Here is a 20,069-nt window from a genome sequence, read left to right as displayed (position 1 = left end):
CAATGTTCACACCTTTGGGTTGCAAGCTACCAATGTGGTATATGAGGTGCTTGTGACCTCACTCTGGCAATGGAGGAGGCCCAGGACATCAAGGTCAGTGCGGGAATGGGAAGAGGAGTTAAAATGGTCAGTAACTGGGAGATCTAGTAGGACCTGGAGGACCGAGCGCAAGTGTTTGGAGAAATGGTCTCCGAGTCCACGCTTGGTCTCGCCGATGTACCTTAGACTACCTCAGGAACACTGGATGCAGTAGCTGTGATTAGAGGAGGGGCACATGAACCTCTGTTTCAAATGGGACTAGATTAGATGGGGCATCTTGGTCGGTACGGAGGTGTTGAGCCAAAGGGCTGTTTCCGTGATGTATAACTGTATAACTGTTTTATAGCAGCATTCAATATCCAGGCCTCATCAGTGATCAGTGTCCATTTTGATTTGTGTAAGGAGATGGGAAGGAGAGAAGTGAAAAGGGTTCACTATTGTGTAGGAAGGAACTGCAGATGCTGGTTTATACCGAAGATCGACACAAAACGCTAGAGTAACTCAGCAGCACAGGTGTTTGTAATCAGGGCTGGGAAAGACTTTGCAGCAATCCTCATCCTGGATCTCCCTCTCACTTCCTTCCCAGGTGCTACAGTTTTGGCCTCGGACAGAACGCCTCCAGAAGACTGGTCCTCGGACTAGCCTCTGCTTCCAAAGGAGCAGCTGAGTTTCTCGACGAAGGAGAAAGATTGCAACCTAAGGTACTGCAGCAGGCACTTTAAAGAGATTTACTGAGAATAAGCTCACTTTGATTGAAGGCACGAAATGTAACCATGTAATAATATCCTGGAGATGAATGGGACTTAAACTGAAAATTGCAATTTCAGTAAGAATAATTTGAAATTTCAAGACCAGCGAACAAAGTGTTTGATCAAATAACTCAAATGAAGATTGATTGAGAGATACAGCATGGAAACAGGACCTACAGCCCATCGAGTAGTCTGGTCATCGATCACCTGTTCACACTAGTTCTACTGTATGTTATCCTATTTTTACATCCACTCCCTACACACAAGGGGCAATTTACAGAGGCCAATTAACCTACAAATCCATGTGTCTTTGGTATGTGGGAGGAAACCAGAGCACCTAGGGGAAACCCAAGGAGGGGCCCACAGGGTGAACGTACATACTCCACACAGCCAGCACCCGAGGTCAGGATCGAACCTGGTTCTCCGTCGCTGTAAGGCAGCAACTTAGATTTGTATTAAGACAGTCCTGAAGTCCAGTTATTCATGGGTGACACAGTGGGGTAGAGGTAGCTGGTAGAGCAGCTACCTCACAGCTCTGGACACCCGGATTAATTCCTGAGCCAGGATGTAGTCCATGTTGAATGTTCTCCCTGTGACAACGTGGATTTCCTCCCACCTAAGATTTGCGGGTTTGTAGATTAATTAGCCTCTGTAAATTGCACCTAGTGTGTAGGAAGTGGATGCGAAAATGGGACAATACAGAACTAGATAGAAGAGTTTCGGCCCGAAACGTTGCCTATTTCCTTTGCTCCATAGATGCTGCTGCACCCGCTGAGTTTCTCCAGCATTTTTGTGTACCTTCGATTTTCCAGCATCTGCAGTTCCTTCTTGAACACTGGACAGGTAATCGATGGTCACCGTGGAATCGGTGGGCCAAAGGGGCCTGTTTCCATGCTGTGTCTCTAAAACTAAACTGGACTTAACTGAGGATTATCCCTTGCAGACACACGGGCTTTCTGTGCAGTGCGTAAATGTGAAATCCCACGTTTTAATATAACTGAACACCACAGAAACATCTGAATGCTAACCCATGTTTTTTTAAGAGTTTCTTAATAGGAATCAACTGATCAATCATTTTGGTTGCAGCAGAAACACAATTGAGGAGAAGAATAAATTTACTCTGATTGCTTTTCTGCAGATGGTGAACTCTCTGAAGAAGGCAATGGCACCTTTCCTCAGTGACGTTACAGTTGATTGGTTCTTCCCTGTCACGACCGAGGTGCTTCCTTCTCCAATCGGAACGACCTACCTGTTCCCTGGAGATAGATTAGTGGAATATTGCATTGTATATGACACTTCAAGGTATCACTCAAGCCTCAAGTCAGTAAGTATGAAATCCTGCATCCTGTGCTTTTGTTACTGAATTATTTGAAGTGCCTACCCTGCATGGCTGAGATTAAATTTACACAAACCATGCTGCATGCATCAGGCACAGACGGAAGAAAGAAATCACGGAGCTTCACGTTCATAAGTTCACAAGTTGTAGGAGCAGAATTAGGCCATTCGGCCCATCAAGTCTACTCCGCCATTCAATCATGGCTGATCTGTCTTTCCCTCTCAACTCCATTCTCCCGACACCTCCCCATAACCCTTGAAGCCCGTACTAATCAAGAATGTATCAATCTCCACTTTAGAAATATCCATTGCCTTAACCTCCACAGCATTCTGTGACAACGAATTCCTCAGATTCACCACCATCTGATTAATTATTTTTTTTTCTCATCTTTCTTAAGGTACATGCTTTTATTCTGAGACTGTGCAAGGAGCTAGCATTCATTCGATGGGCCTAATGGTCCTTGTTTTCACCACAACAAACATGCAAATCTATCCCGAATCTCCTCACTGTTGCAGGGTTGAGCTAAAGGGTTGATGTTAAAGGCTGGGTGACAATAAGTTGCCTTCACAGTTGTGTGGGAGTGTGGTGAGGCTGGAGCTCCTATGAGCCTCTGGAAGAAATGTATGTATAGGTGAGAAGTTAGAAGGATCTAATGAACAGTACAATCTTTGCATCCATTGCATATCATTGCTGTCCTAAACAACTGTGGCAAATATTACATCGAGAGTTTCCAATTTTTATCTTTGGTCCAACTTAGAGAGTTATTGTTGTTTGGTCAAGTTGGTCATTATTAATTTTGTTGAGTTTAGTTTAGAGGTACAGCATAGATGCAGGCCCTTTGGCCCTCCATGTCCATGCTGTTCATCCATCACCCGTTTATACTAGTTGTTGAGTTGAGTTGAGTTTATTGTCACATGTATCGAGGTACAGTAAAAAGTTAGTTCTAAGTTATCTCTCATTTGCATCCACTCCCTACACACTGGGGACAATATACAGAGGCCATTTAAACTACAAACTTGCACGTCTTTGTGATGTGGGTGGAAACCAGAGCACCCGGAGGAAACCCAAGCGGTTCCAGGGAGAATGTACAAATTCCACACAGACAGTACCCAAGGTCAGGATCGAAGAGTGCCGATGGGATGAATAAGTGACAAAGGCCTGAGGATGGCCAGGGTGGTGTGGTTCTTTGATGATATTAGCAGATTTGTGAGGCAGTGCCTCCTGTGGATCCCTTTGAGGAGGCCAGTACCTGTGATGGACCAGGTAGTTCACCACTTCCTGCAGCCTGTTTCATTCCTGAGATAGGATGTACATGAGGAGGTTTGTATTTTCCACTGCATCATTACCTTTGGATGGGGCTCTGGTGAGATCTGATCTTGGCAGTTCCCAGTATTGGTATGAGACAGGGAGTGAAACAGCCACACACACATACACATATATATAGAAACATAGAAATTAGGTGCAGGAGTAGGCCATTCGGCCCTTCGATCCTGCACCGCCATTCAATATGATCATGGCTGATCATCCAACTCAGTATCCCGTACCTGCCTTCTCTCCATACCCTCTGATCCCCTTAGCCACAAGGGCCACATCTAACTCCCTCTTAAATATAGCCAATGAACTGGCCTCGACTACCCTCTGCGGCAGAGTTCCAGGGGCTCACCACTCTCTGTGTGAAAAAAAGTTCTTCTCATCTCGGTTTTAAAGGATTTCCCCCTTATCCTTAAGCTGTGACCCCTTGTCCTGGACTTCCCCAACATCGGGAGCAATCTTCCTGCATCTAGCCTGTCCAACCCCTTAAGAATTTTGTAAGTTTCTATAAGACCCCCTCTCAATCTCCTAAATTCTAGAGAGTATAAACCAAGTCTATCCAGTCTTTCTTCATAAGACAGTCCTGACATATACAGACACACACATATACAGACTCACATACATATATACAGAGATACACACACACACATATATACGGACACACACATATACAGAGCGACATCCATATATACAGTCACACTATATACAGACACACACATACATTTAATGTATGTATTGCCTGTGAGAATGTCGGATGGATTTTTTACACAATTCCTGATTTGTTTATAATTTTTTACATTGAACAAAGTTTATATTGATTACATTTTTTTTTCGAAATTTGAATGGTAGAGCAGGATTGATGGGCTGAGTGGCCTCCTTCTGCTTCCATTTCCCATATTCTGATCTTCTCTTGACTTGTTTGAGAATAAAGAGTGGAGGTGCAGCCTGACCTGGTCTCAGCAGTCCAGCAGCTCAGTTTTTTACCACTCACAAGAGGAGGATCCGGAGAACTGGAGAGGGTGCCGAGATCCTGCCATGGAACCTGCCTCCGTGAACGAAGACCCTGAGACGGAAGGTAAGCCGGTTGGGGTTGGGAAACTTTGAGCGGAGTTTAATTTTAGATGGGCCAACAGAACCAGCCCTTACTGGAATACTAAACTGCATCTGCCCCAGTGATGCTCTCTTGATATTTGGAAAGTCATAGTCATACAGCGTGGAAACAGGCCCTTCGGCCCAACGTGCCCACCTTGCCCACATTGACCAACATCCCCCCCCATCTACATTTGTCCCACCTGCCTGCACTTCGTCCATATCGCTCTAAACCTATCCTATCCACGAAAGTGTAATTCTGATGAAATATGAAGAACTTTTACAATATATAATCTACAATTGCTTGAAAAGCACAACTTGTATTCTGACACACGCTCAGTATGTTGCTGAAACCATGTTCACAAGTTATAGGTGTAGAATTAGGCCATTCGGCCCATCAGGTCCACTCTGCCATTCAACCATGGCTGATCTCTGCCTCCTAATCCCATTTTCCTGCCTTCTCCCCGTAACCTTAGACACTCGTTCTACTCATGAATTTATCTATCTCTGCTTTAAACATATCCACTGACTTGGCATCCACAGCCCTCTGTGGCAATGAGTTCCACAGATTAACTACCCTCTGAATAAAGAAGTTTCTCTTCACCTCCTTTCTAAAAGAGTGCCCTTTAATTCTGAGGCTATGACCTCTGGTCCTAAACTCTCCCACCAGTGGAAACATCCTTTCCACATCCACCCTGTCTATGCCTTTCATTATTCTGTAAGTGTCAATGAGGTCCCCCTTCAACCTTCTAAACTCCAGCGAGTAGAGGCCCAGTGATATCAAGTGGTCATCTTGTGCTAACCCACTCATTTCTGGAATAATTCTTGTAAACCTCCTCTGGACCCTCGCCAGAGCCAGCACTTCCTTCCTCAGATATGGTGCCCAAATTTGCTCACAGTGTTCCAAATACGGCCTGACCAGCGCCTTATAGAGCCGCACCACTCTGCTCCAGTTAAACCTCCAGTCCTGTCCTTCAAATTGGTTCCAAATTGGATAATGGTTCGGGTTCTAACAGATCTATCCACCATCAAACTAATTTACACAGCTCACCTGTGTAGGCCGGGCAAGGGGCCTCATTGTAATATTGCACGCTGCTTCTTATTTGTGCTCAGCTTCTGTCACAGAGACTGGATCGGTGTCCCTGGATGTTCCATCTCCACTTTGAGCAATCAAGGTCCAGAGGGTGGCACACGTCACTGGGAATGTTACACTTCTTCAAGGAGCTCTTGAGGGAACCCTTGAAGCATTTGCCCCCTGTCTTGTCTTGGAATGAGGTGCTTGTTTTAAGAGTCTGGTGATGGGACTCTACGGTCCATCCATCGGATCTGGTTGAGAAGGAGTTGGCAGATGACCATGCCTCTGTGATAGCCAGATTCCTCTTCTTCATTGCTGCTGAAGATAGCATATGTAAGTGTCGGATAAGGCTCAGGCAAGCATTCCGTGGGAGATAACATGGCAACACCATTGACTAATCTGAAACATAAGTGTATGAGTGAGGGTGAATATCCCTGGAACTGTGGATCTCCAGGTGTACAATAGCATCAGTCTGTTGGGAATCCCTGGAACACCAGACCCACGCAACTGTGGATCTCCAAGTGAGGAGTTATGGCACAGGTCTCTACCACTAACAATTGACTTCACAGTTCAAGGGTTGTGGGTGTATCCTGAAGATGTGTGTATTTGTATGTCAATTGGCCTCTGTAAATTGCCCCTAGCGTGTAAGCAAGTGAAAGTGGGATAAGTTAGAACTAGCGTGAATGGTTGACACTAGTAGATGGCGTGGACTCGGTGGGCCGAAGGGCCTGTTTCCATGCTGTATCTTTCAACCAATTCACCCAAATTAATTTAATATTTCCATCACATAATTGTCATTAAGCTGGTGGTAATCAGTTACCCGTCAAGTGTAAAAAAAAGTGTAACTGAAATTACACCATCAAACATCTTTGCCAACCCTTTCATTTTCCCTGGCAACTGTCAAAACCCCAGAGTTGGTAACTATACGTACTTTGAACCAAAAATGGCGATTGTGAATAAAAGTGCAGAAGAAGTCTAACTATCTGGAATTGTCAAGTGTTAGGAATGTTGCTCTAAATCTTATCAATGTGTATATATTTCAAGGTGTTGATACACAGACTCCTCCCAGAAGACGAGCTTTCAGCAGCAATTGCATTGGTAGACAGCATGTCGCAAAGAGAGTGTTCACCCCCAGCGATCCAGGGTCTGCCTTCAATAAAAACCCTCTTCGTAGAGCACGAGCTCAGCAGCTTGTGGGCGGGAGCAGCCCAGAACATCTCTCTCCATCTCCAGGGGAGTTCCAGGCAAGTTTCCTTCTTAGGCTTTTACTTTACTTTAGACTTCAGAGATGCCTCTCCCACCGAGTTACTCCACCATTTTGTGCCTAGCTTCGGTTTAAACCAGCATCTGCAGTTCCTTCCTGCACAACCTACAAACCTGTACGTCTTTGGAAGCAAAGATCCTATAGCGGAGCAAGATAGACCACTGCTGCTAAATGCAATGGGGCTGACGTGTAGTACGCAACGGAACGGAACGTGGGCCTTTTTTTCATCCATTTCCGTACCCGACCCGACCCGACCCGACCCGACCCGACCCGCAGTGTAATCAACGTTGCGGGGGAACAGTTTGTGTTAATAAATTAAAATTCTGAAAATGAGGAGAAGATTTTTACCAAATAACTTTTATTTTACGAGGATGTTTCCGTAACCGGCTTCCGTCGCCGCACTATTATCCTATGGGATCTTTGGTGCGGAGACGGAAGCCGGTTACGAAAATGGGGCCTTAAATTACCCATTAATCTGCCCATGACCGTACTATGTCTTTTTTGTCGAGTGGACCATCTTGCTCGCTATCTTTGTTTGGAACCGGAGCTCTCAGAGGAAACCCACGCGGTTCATTAAAGGGATTGGTACACACGGCCCATCATCTCTCAGCTGGTCGAAACAAATGCCTCATCTGTTTCCCATCCAGAAACTATAATAACACAGCAGACTGCTGCAAAACAGTGCCCCATCCCCCCAAGGAGCAATTAGTGTGGTGTACCAACAGCAATTAGAGTTTTTGTCAATTACACAAAGACTTCACAGATTGCAATAATGATACTCAATGAACCTCATTTGCAAAGTGCAGTCTGTTTTTTTCTTCTTCTTGAGTACGCATTAAAACGGCCTTCGTTAAATGCGTCTCCATCACATTCAAATGTCAAAAGCATGACATTTACCGTTTCTGCGGGATTAATAAGTCAGTCGGTAAATGCCAGAGACAACTGCTTTTCTTTCGCTGTTAAAATAGGAATTAATTCTAAGGGTGAGCTGAGAGTCTAACACATTATTAGTGCAATTGATCCAGGGAGTTGACTTTCTTGGACAGCCAGAGTCAACACAAGCTATCAGTTATAGAAACATAGAAACATAGAAATTAGGTGCAGGAGTAGAGGCCATTCGGCCCTTCGAGCCTGCACCGCCATTCAATATGATCATGGCTGATCATCCAACTCAGTATCCCGTACCTGCCTTCTCTCCATACCCCCTGATCCCCTTAGCCACAAGGGCCACATCTAACTCCCTCTTAAATATAGCCAGTGAACTGGCCTCAACTACCCTCTGTGGCGGAGATTTCCAGAGATTCACCACTCTCTGTGTGGGGGGGGAAAAAAAAAAAAAGATTCAAATTGCATTGAATGAAATGTCATACTTGGGTAGAGACCTGTGGAATTCTTATGACACTGAAATAAGTTATTTGTTCCAACACGCAGGACCATTTCAGTCGACCCCAGGCTCTGTCTGTGACTCCATAGTCCTGCTGAGTTTTCCCCTCTAAAATAAGCTATCCAATCTTCTGTGTAAAGGAGCATTCAATTCCCTTTCCAGCCATCTTACAGAAAAGTTATTCCAACACTTTGTGTTTATCTTTGGTAGAAACCAACACCTGCAGATGTTTGTTTCTGGTGGTGGTGTTCCCGATACTTTTGCCGCCCGTATCTTTCTAGATGCAAATGGTTACTCTAGTTAAGTTTGTTTCAGATTGTTGGTGGGATATAAACTTCCCCTCCTGCTTTCCAAGAGCCTGTGAAAGTGATCCTTTGCTTAAGTCTCTGAGATTATCCAAAAGATAGATGGGCATAGTTGGTTAGGGTCTTACAGCAGAGCCAAGAGTCAAAGTTGTAAAAGTTTAATTGGTATCTGTACCGTCAACGGAACAATAAAATTCTTACACTACAGTGTATCCTGTAGATGGTAAAAACTGCTGCTACTGGCGACGGAGCGAGTGAATGGTTGTGGATGGGGTGTCTATCAAGCAGGCAGCAGCATAGCAAGCACGCAAACTCAATACACACAGACTACAAAATAATTTAAAAGGAAAACAATCAGTAAATTGATAACTCTAATACTAGTGCATTAGTGCAATAACAAAGTCCCATAGTGTTTGGTGGTTCCCATAATGGATAAATAACACTGTCTGTATTTTTGTTGTTTTCTTGCGAGAGTATAGGAAAGTAGCGCACTGTGCAAAGAAAGCCAATGAACCAATAATCTTCCATGTCCCAAAGACTTGTGGGTTGGTAGGTTAATTGGCCTTCTTTGCTCAGATGAGTGGTGGAACTTTGGTGGAGGTGATCGGAATGTTGGCAAAACGATTTGGATTCAGTGCAGGCTTTATGTAAATGGTTCTTGATGGTTGACTCTGACTGGGCGCACCGAAGGGCCTGTTTCCGTGCTGAATGGCCCGATGCCGTATGGCTTTAAGAATCCTACCTATCACCCAGCTGGTGGATCTGCTGCCTCACGATGCTGGAGACCCGCGTTTGATCCAGATCTCGGCTGCCACATGCGTCTGCGTGGGTTTCCATGGAGTGCTATGATTTATTCCCACATCCCAAATTGTAGGTTAAGTGTCTGCTGTATATTGTCCCAGGTGTGTGGTAGGGAATGGATGTGAAAGTGGGATAACAAGTAAACAGGTGTAAGTGTAAACAGGTGATCGATTGTCGGCATAGACTCGGTGGGCCAAAGGGCGAAGGAAAATACTAAAAAATTGAAATTTAACAAGAAGGTTTCATCTAGTGTGATACTTATCAGGAACAGAATAATGATGGCATAAACTATTGCAATCATCCTGCAGGATTGGATTGCTACAACTCTGCCCTGATGCTGTGATTATGTGGATGAACTAGCGGGTGCACAAGTTACAACTAGTCTGGGTCTGAAGAAGGGTTTTAACACAAAACGTTACCTATTCCTTTTCTCCAGAGATGCTACCTGACCTGCTGAGTTACTCCAGCACTTTGTGTCTATTTACACCTGTACGATATGTGACAGCATCATGTGGGATGGTCTGGTACAGAACTGTAAAAACACATACAGGTACCTCGTGATTCAGGGACAGTTTCTTCCCAGCTGTTATCAGGCAACTGAACCATTCTATCACCAACCAGGGAGCGGTCCTAACCTACCATCTACCTCATTAGAGGCCCTTGGACTATCTTTACTGGACTTCATCTTGCACTAAACATTATTCCAGTTATCCTGCATCTGTACACGGCTTGAATGTAATCATGCATAGTCCTTTCGTTGACTTGGATAGCACGCAACATCAAAGCTTTTCACTGTACCTCGGTACACGTGGCAATAAATTAAACTGTGGTGTCGCACTCTGTTTACCTGCACTCTGATAAAATGGCGGCTCCAGCATTATTATATGCAAAATGAATTTTTCTGTGTAATGTTTAATTTCATATGTGGCAATAATATCCATTGAACTGTTGAACCGTTGCAGAGAGATGGAGCCAACTGGTGCGTGAACGCCGCTGGGTCGGGACTTGGTGGGAAAGGCCGGCCATCCTTGCTGCATCAGAACTGCATGTCCACTAGCCAGGACTCGGAGCTGACGCAGGGTCAGCGTGGCGTGCACCAGTCACCCGTGGCGAAGAGCGGGGCGCCTGGCGGGGAGAGCCTCACCTCCAGGTCATCGACGGAGACCACGTCCATCAGCAGCTGCACAGAACCTGGTGAGTCACGATGCCACACTCCAAAAGACGTACAGGTTTGTGGGCTAATCGACTTGGTATAATTGTAAATTGTCCCTAGTGTGTGTAGGATAGTGTAATGCCCCTGTCACATTTAGGAAACCTGAACGGAAACCTCTGGAGACTTTGCGCCCCACCCAAGGTTTCCGTGCGGTTCCCGGAGGTTGCAGGTGGTTGCCGGAGGTTGCAGGTTGTGGGAGCAGGTAGGGAGACTGACAAAAACCTACGGGAACCGCACGGAAACCTTGGGTGGGGCGCAAAGTCTCCAGAGGTTTCCGGTCAGGTTTCCTAAGTGAGACAGGGGCATTAGTGTACGGGGATCGTTGGTCGGTGTGGCCGAATGCTCTGTTTCCGTGCTGTATCTCTACACTAAACTAAAAGATGGTTAAAGAGAGTGTGGTGGGCAGGGATGAGGTGGGATGTATAAGGCCTGAGGTAGGGATTGTGGCTTTAGGATATGGTTGTGTGAGGAAGGGGTGGGAAAGGAACCATCGTTCAGGGTGGCTGATGCTGGGAGAGGTGGGTGTGATTGTTGGGTCCTGTTACCAAATAAACTTGATGTTCATAAAACTGATGGATTGTTGTGGAGATGCAGTTTAGTTTAGTGATACAGCGTAGAAGCAGGCCCTTCAGCCCACCGAGTCGGTGCCGACCATCCATCCCCATTACACTAGCATGCACCACAAACCAGGGACAATTTACAATTTTTACCGAGCCAATTAACCTACAAACCTGTACGTCTTTCAAATGTGGGAGGAAACTGGAGCACCCGGTGAAAACCCACACAGTCACAGGAAGAATGTACAAACATTGTAAGTATAGCACCTATTGTCAGCATCTAACCCGTGTCCCTGGGGCTGTAAGGCAGCAACTCTACCGCTGCACCACCGTGCCGCCCAACTCATGTCCCTAATGTCAGGGACCCCCAGAGTTCACTGGATACCTTCAGCAGAGGAGACCTACTATCCTTACTTATCAGATGGTAGCCTCTGTATTCCTGCTTATCACCGTCAATCCTATTTCTCCATCTCCCCCCATCTGGATCCATCTGCCTTTTCTTTCTTTGCCTGCTTCTACCTATCACCCAGCTCCCTCTGCCTCCCAATTCCACCCCTCCCCCCGGCTCCATTTGCCTGTCAACCTTCACCCCTCCCTGGTCCACCTATCTCCTACAGTGAAGATACAACATGCTGAAATAACTTCAGCAGGTCAGGCAGCATCTCTGGAGAACATGGATAGGTGACATTTCGGGCCAGGACTCTTCACTGAAGGCGGGTCCTGACCCGAAACGTCAATTGTTCATGTTCTCCAGAAATGTTGCCTGACCCGCTGAGTTACTCCAGCATTTTGTATCTTTCCTTGGCAAACCAACATCCGGAGTTCCTTGCTTCTACTACTTCTATCACCTGCTGGCCCCTGTCTCACTGCTCTGATTAATATGGGTTCCTGTTATTATAGGGTGAAGGCAGGAAATTGGGGTTCTGAGGGAAAGATAGATAGATCAGCCATGGTTGAATGGCGGAGTAGACTTGATGTGCCGAATGGCCTCATTCTGCTCCTATAACTTGTGAACATTAACTCTCCTCTTTCTTCTGGCGATCTCCCCTCTCTGTTCATTAATTCATAGTTCATATGTAGTAGGAGCAGAAATAGGCCATTCGGCCCATCAAGTCTACTCTACCATTCAATCATGGCCAATCGGAATGTACTGACCCTGGCTGATCCTGTTCTGAGGCAGGGTCTCCACCCAAAACGTCAGCCATTCCTTTCCCCTCATAGATGCTGACTGACCTGCTGAGTTCCTCCAGCAGTATATATTTTTTTGCTCCAGTTGCTAGCTGTCTGCAGTTTCTGCGTCATTTCATGGCAACTCCGGGTGTACTGGTTGATTGGAAATCTTTTGTTCTTGTTCCCTGAACGGCTGCACAAACAGTGGAGCAGAAACAATGGCTGGACTTTATAACCACAATAAATCAGGGATCTCCTCCAGTCCCCCTGTCTAGTGGCTGTCAGTGATGAGTGTGCTTACAGAGACATATCTCATTAAACCCATGCAGCGTACAAAACTTGCACCGAGGAACTAATTCGATTCTCCGCACGGAGTCCTTTGTTGCTAAGAACAATTGTTTGCAATAATGAAAGTGCACACGGCATCCTGCAATGAATTCATCCAAACGCTCACAGACAAGCAGGTTTCCCAGTGGTTCCCTCTAATTCACTTTATTAAACAAAGACTTGCTTTCTGAGGATCATGGATTGGTTCTGCAGCCTCGATATAAGCTCTGAACTACATGGACTTGGGGGCATTGGTTTTGTCTTTTTTCACTATTATTGTTTGCTTGTTTTTATGTGTATCTTTATGTGTATCTTTATATATGTGTGTGTGTGTGTGTGTGTGTATTATATATATATATATATATATACATACACACACAACATGCTGGAATGACTCAGAGGGATAGGCAGCACCTCTGGAGAGAAGGAATGGGTGGAGTTTCAGGCCAAGACAATTTGAGTCACCCATTTCTTCTCTCCAGTGATGCTGCCTGCTTGCTGAGTCACTGCAGCATTTGGGGTCTATCTTCGGTGTAAACCAGCATCTGCAGTTCCTTCCGATACAGGCAGTGGTTTAGTTTAGTTTAGAGATACAGCACAGAAACAGGCCCTTCGGCCCACCAAGTTCCTTCCCTACACACACGCATATATAATATGTATATTTATGCACACACTGACCTATTTTTCTCCTTTATTATATTTTTACAGAGTGTTTACATATTCTGATGTGCTGCTGCATTTAAGAATTTCATTGGTCTATCTGGGACATATGACAATAAAACACTTGATTCTTGAGTAGATGTTTCAGGTCGGGACACCACTTCAGGCTGATTGTGGGGGTGAAGGGGTGAAGGGGGGGGGGTTGACAGGCAGATGGTTGGACAATGGGCAAAGATGAAAAGCCAAAAGGTGTGAGACAAAAGGATTGAAGAGTTGGGAATTGTGAAGCTTGGGGGAGGAATGTAGGTGGAAAGGGGGGGAAGAAATAGGTGCAAATCCAGGTCGGGCAAAATCCTGCCAGGCTTTGTTCTGCCCCCACTTTCTTCCAACTTCTTCTTCCCCCCCCCCCAGCCGAAAATCAGCCTGAAGAGGCCCGACCCAAACATTACATATCCATGTTCTCCAGAGATGCCGCCTGACCCACTGAGTTCCTCCAGCACTTTGTGTCGTAATTTTGGTAAACCAGCATCTGCAGTTTCTTACTTCTACAGACTTGTTATTGTGTAATCCAGAACTCCTCTTATAAGTCTGGCCTCTTTTTAAATGAATCCTTTATATGAGCCACCAAGTGCGCACCTGTTTCTTGCACTATCTCCCAATTACCATGTCCCTTTCACCTGCTTCAAACTTCTCTCTTCCTGCACCCTCCTAATGTACACCCATTTCTCTCACTACCTCCCACCCATCTGTCACCCGGCTCCTTTCCTCTCCAGAGACGTACAGGTTTGTAGGTTAATTGGCTTGGGAAATGTAAAAATTGTCCCTAGTGTGTGTAGGATGGTGTTAATGCACAGGGACCGTTGGTCGGCACAGACCCGGTGGGCCGAAGGGCCTGTTTCCACCTTGTATCTCTAAAACTAAAAACAGTGAGAATGTACCAACCCCATACAGACAGCATCCAATGTCAGGATCGAACTGGGGACTCTGGTGCTGTGAGGCACCAAGTCTACTGCTGTGCCTGAGTCAGGTTGCAACTCCAGACTTACCTAGATGTTGAGAACCCATCGTGCTGGCTCTCCACATCCCAAAGCCCAGCAGCAGTTTCTGAAGATCAACTGGGCTCAGGTGGCATGATGAAAGGTTAGCTGATGCAATGAACTGCAAAGTAATTTTCCTGTCTGAAGTCTCACATTACATTGACTGTTGTACGCGAAAAAAAATCCGACAGGATTTTAATTTGGTTTTAAAAAATTAAAAATTAATCTGAAGAACAGAACTACAGAGAAGAAAATCTTGAGATGAAATATCTTCGCTGGCTCTGAAGCTAACCTGACATCTCTGGTGAATGCCTCACAATTTTGAAAAGTGGGTAGCATTCAGTTTGCACACACCCAGCACGTATTACCAATTCATTATTCATATACTACTTATAAGTTTTAATATCCATCTTTAACTCTGTAGGGGCATGTGGAGCGTAGGCATTAAGGCATTAATGAATGGGCATCTGTTCAAGCATGTCAATTATGAATAGCCTTCTGCAATCAGCAGAGTGAATACTAATTAGACCCCGCCAACATTCTTCTGCCTCTATGACAAATGGAGCTGGCTTTGTGTAGAATCGAGGAACAAAGCTTCCATCCATAGTTGACACTTGGAATAAATTTGTTAATACTGTAATTAACAACAATGCATTCTTTAAAAAAAAAGCAAAAAACCCACAAATTCAGAATTAAAATGCTCCTTTGGGTATTTAATAAAATGTCAGTTTTGTTGGTGATGGCCCAAAATGATCCATGAACTCTTACGGATTTCATGTAACGTTATTTTTCCATTTTGGAACTGGACATTAGTTGTCACAACGAACCCAACAGGCCAATCTCACACATGCATCAAATGGGGAGCAGTAAGTGAGTGGTCAGAAATTAATTGGGAGCTGCTCAATCTCACATCATGGGCTTGACTAAGGCCAGTCGGAGCTATGGCACGCTACTCCTGAGAGGGCGTCAGATCCAATTCAGCTTAGTTTATAGATACAGCGTGGAAACAGGCCCTTTGGCTCACCGAGTCAACGCTGCCCAGCGATCCCCACACTCTAACACAATCCTACACACACTAAGGACATTTTACAATTATACCAAACCCATTAATGTACAAGATGTTTAAGAAGGAACTGCAGATGCTGGAAAATCGAAGGTAGACAAAAGTGTTGGAGAAACTCAGCGGGTGCGGCAGCATCTGTTGAGCGAAGGAAATAGGCAACGTTTCGGGCCGAAACCCTGGAAGGTTTCGGCCCAAAACGTTGCCTATTTCCTTCGCTCCATAGATGCTGCCGCACCCGTTGAGTTTCTCCAGCACTTTTGTCTACCATTAATGTACAAACCTGTATACGACTTTGGAGTGTTGGAGGAAACCGGATATCCCGGAGAACACCTACGCAGATCACGTACAGACAAGCACCCGTAGTCAGGATTGAACCTGTGTTCCCGGCACTGCAAGGCAGCAACTCGACCGCTGTGTCACCGTGCTGCCTCGCTGCTCAATTGTCTCCAACCACACTGGGCCGTTAATTGACCAGAGAAGACAGCACATGGGCAAGCTGTCCAGCTGTACGAACTGAAGATCAGTGGGCTAATTGTCCCAGGATACTCTCGTGCCAACAAGCTTGTATTATGGAAACCTCAACAGGATGCAGATGCTGGAATGTGAAGTAAAAATCAACGTTTTTGAGGGACGCAGTGGGTCAGGCAGCATCTGTTGGGAGAAATTGGACAGATGGCGTTTCGGGTTGGGATCCTTCTTCAGACTGATGCAGTGGGGAGGATAGCTGGTATTTCTCCCATTGCCTGGGGGATTGTTAATGTTCTGATTTATAGTGAAATAGTCTGCAGGCAGTTATCGAATACCAGCAATGTCCTTTCAAGCTTCTTTCCTAGTGCACGGGGTGATAGCTGGTCGCTACAGACTCGGTGGACCAATGGGCCTGTTTTTGTGCTGTATCTCGAAACTAAACTAAAACTGAAACTACTTGTTTATGTAAGAGTATGTTTAGGTATGTCGGGTAGTGCCTATGATGGAATGCTCTTGATATAAAATGACTGCAAGAATTGATGTGTTAACCAAAGCCATTTTACAAGTTTTGTCTTGCTAACAGAATATAGAATGCAGAACCGTGTATGTGCAGGGTATAGTGCGACATGGATCACGTGTAGGCAGAGGAGATTAGTTTAATCTGGCATCATGTTCCACATGGACATTCTGGGCCAAAGGGCCTGTTCCTGTGCTGTACTGTTCTGTATGGTTCTACAGTGTGGCATATCCATGAAGTTACTTGCATGTTATGAACAAACTTATGAAGAACTAATGCTGGAATAATGTTGGGTCTGATGTTTCAGGATGTTTTCACCATCGATCGTCGACTCTTGAGGACGAATCATCCTTTGAGTTCCCGGAGCAGCCTCTGAGTTGCACCACGGGCAGCCAACAGCACAGGCTCGACTGCAAGGCAGTCATTTCTGGGTTGCTCTGCGGTAAGATCACTCAGTGGGAAGTCACGTTCGATCTTCAGTCCCTTCTTTACCACAGAGCAAACTGCAAGACGCAGCAGGAAGATGTGTGGAATGAAACGATCCACCAACTGGCAGCCAGGTCCCTCATTCGAGACTTTGAGCAAATGGCGGAGAAGGAACACGAGATAGAATATGGTAAGTTCGTTCAGGACTTGTGTGTTCACAAATTCACAAGTTATAGGATTAGAATTAGGCCATTCGGCTCCTGGAGTCTACTCCGCCATTCAATCTGATTTCTGCCTCCTAATCCCATTTTCCTGCCTTCTCCCCATAACCCTTGACATCCGTTTAAATCAAGAATTTGTTTATCTGTACCTTAAAAATATCCACTGACAGTTTCCACAGCTCTCTGTGGCAATGAGTTCCACAGATTAACCACCGTCTGACTAAATAAGTTCCTCCTCACCTCCTTTCTAAAAGAGCGCCCTTTAATTTTGAGGCTAGACTCTCCCTCCAGTGGAAACATCCTTTCCACATCCACTCTATCTATGCCTTTCATTATTCTGTAAGTTTCAATGAGGTCCCCCCTCAACCTTCTAAACTCCAGCGAGTACAGGCCCAGTGCTGTCAAACGCTCTTCATGTGCTAACCCACTCATTCCTAGAATCATTCTTATAAACCTCCTCTGGACCCTCTCCAGGGCCAGCACGTCCTTCCTTAGATATGGGGCCCAAATTTGCTTACCGTACTCCAAATGCGTGTGTTTGTGGAGAGTTGATAATCTGAGAGGGAATGCAAAAGTTTTTTTGATTTAGCAAAGAGTTGAGCAAAAGCTGCAAATACTGGTCACAATGCATCATTGATACATTGGCAACTGCATGTTTTTATGGGTGGAGAAAGCAACTCTATTATTGATGATGAAAAAATAGTTATAAACTGAAATCATATAGGACCGTGAGTCGATGGCAATGCAGTGAAAATTTGTGACTTGAACATTTATAAGCTGTACAATGGCGCACCAGTAGTCTTGCTGCCTCACAGCGCCAGAGACACGGGTTCAAACCTGACTACAGGTGCTGTCTGTACGGAGTTTGGACATTCTCCCCGTGACCGCATGGGCCTTCCTCTGGGTGCTCCGGTTTCCTCCCACATTCCAGAGATGCGCAGGTTCGTAGGTTAATTGGCTTCTGTAAATCGTTCCTAGTGTGAAGGATAGAACTATTGTATGTGATCATTGGTCGGCGTGGAGTTAATGGGTCGACCGTATCTCTAAATTCAACTAAACTGTACTAATCTGAATTAAACTAAACTAAACTGGACTAGACTAGACAAGACTAAACAGAGGAATAGTAGTGCTTTTTCACTGTAACTGTAACGTTGTAATGTTGAAACACTATATCCTACACTGGGGTATTTTTCTCTTTGTTATACTTGTGTATGGCCGTGTAAAGCTTTTCACTGCACCTCGGTACACGTGACAATAAACTAAACTGAAACTGAGCCCTATTGTACGCATATATAGCATGATCAGATTTAATTGAGTATCACATAAACAAAAGCTTTTCCTTGATGCACATGACAATAATAAATCAATATCAGTTCCAATGCAGGTTTGATAATGTCGTCTACACGTGGTTATCAGCTATGCATTTGTCACCTGCGGTTATGAAGCCGACTTCATCATTCATTCATAAAATGTAAACCAGCAACCATCCAGCCAGCATCTTGGGGAAATTAAATCAGTGTTGCCAGTGTAACCAGTTGTCAGAGCACACAAAATACTATCTTGTTCTTTCCTGACACAGTGTATATTTCAGACATTTTCTGTTCCATTTTAACTATGGCCTCTTTGTGTTTCAGCGTTACACCTGTCTGTACAAAATGCATAACTGGAGCCCGACGATCAATTAATGTCTAGGAAATGCCACTTATTTCTGCTTTTCAAACTAAAAGACGTTCCTCTACTCCCTTTTCCTTTGCTTCCTACACCCAACCAATTTCTACAACAAATTATTTAACACAGGAGATTCATTTCCTGGCAGACCCCTGAAATGTTTCCATCAATTCCTTTTTTTCTGGCATTCCAACAGCCCTTTTCACTGTCAATGCATTCCCTCCACAGCTGCTGTCAACCGATCCCTGACGTACTGAGTTCCTCCAGCACTTTGTATTTTGCTCAAGATTCCAGCATATGCAGTTCCTTGTGGCTCCCCATTAATTAATTGATTGTCTCCAACCATACCTACAGGCAGGGAAATGTGTCTGAAGAAGGGTCTTGACTTAAAACATCACCAATTTCTTCCTTCCAGAGATGCTGCCTGTCCCACTGAGTTACTCCAGCTTTTTGTGTCTATCTACAGGCATAGAGTTCCTGATTGTACGGCCACTCCCTGCTTTGAACAAACCTTTCCTCACATCCACCTTATATTAGTTTAGTTTATTTAGGGATATAGCATGGAAACAGGCCCTTTGGTCCACCGAGTCCGTTCCGACCAGCCATCACCCGCATGCTTGTTCTATCCTACACTCTAGGGACAATTTACAGAAGATAATTAACCTACAAACTTGCATGTCTTTGGAGCGTGGGAGGAAACCAAAGCAACCGGAAAAAACCCATGTGGTCACAGGGAGAACGTACAAACTCCATACAGACAGCATCCGGAGTCAGGATCGAAGTCGGGTCTCTGGTGCTGTAAGGCAGCAACTCCACTGCTGTGCCACTGTGCCACCCCTTATATGTTTTGCCCGAAACTATAAATTTACCACTTTGTGCTTAAACTAGCATTTTTGTTTGTAGACACAAAGGTGGCGGTTTGCATGGTTAATGTCACATAGCCAAAAACAAAATAATCATGTTTTGCTTGTTAAAAGTGTCAGTGTCCCATACCAGCATAAAAACTGCACTGCCTTCAACCATGTGAATAGCCTCTCCCTGTCTACGACTGTCATGATCTCATATTAGGCTTCAAACCTCCCATGTTCTAAAGAGAACACCCCAGCTTGTCCAGTCTGATCTTGCTGCTAAACTCTCTCATTTCTGGAACTGTTATAGAGAAATATTCCAGCCATATGTTCCCTTCCATTCCATGCTCCATGCCTAAACTGGGAATATTTGGGCAAATATGTTTTGAAATCCCTCAATATGATCCATGTGTTTAATCTAATGCTTCTTTATATGTACAGTCCCTTTGACTTTATCAAAATAACTCTCTCGACCTTTCATAAAACCTTATTGCTTGTCCATAATCATGTTACTGTTCTCTGAGGAGCCACTCTGCCTTCA

General features: G+C 45.0%; 1 protein-coding gene across 1 annotated transcript in view; it reads left to right on the top strand.

Moving 5' to 3' along the window:
- vwa5b1 (von Willebrand factor A domain containing 5B1) overlaps positions 1–20,069 on the top strand; it is a 106,492-nt gene that overhangs the window by 50,774 nt on the left and 35,649 nt on the right. Inside the window, 6 exon segments of the mRNA XM_055659018.1 lie at positions 626–740; positions 1,927–2,112; positions 4,360–4,510; positions 6,644–6,891; positions 10,316–10,547; positions 16,673–16,981. Coding sequence (XP_055514993.1) covers positions 626–740; positions 1,927–2,112; positions 4,360–4,510; positions 6,644–6,891; positions 10,316–10,547; positions 16,673–16,981 — 1,241 coding nt within the window.

The sequence above is a fragment of the Leucoraja erinacea genome, chromosome 30 (genome assembly GCF_028641065.1).
Source record: "Leucoraja erinacea ecotype New England chromosome 30, Leri_hhj_1, whole genome shotgun sequence".
NCBI lineage: Eukaryota > Metazoa > Chordata > Chondrichthyes > Rajiformes > Rajidae > Leucoraja > Leucoraja erinaceus.
Note: the sequence above shows the minus strand (reverse complement) of the source record. Positions and strands in the feature narration are given on the sequence as shown.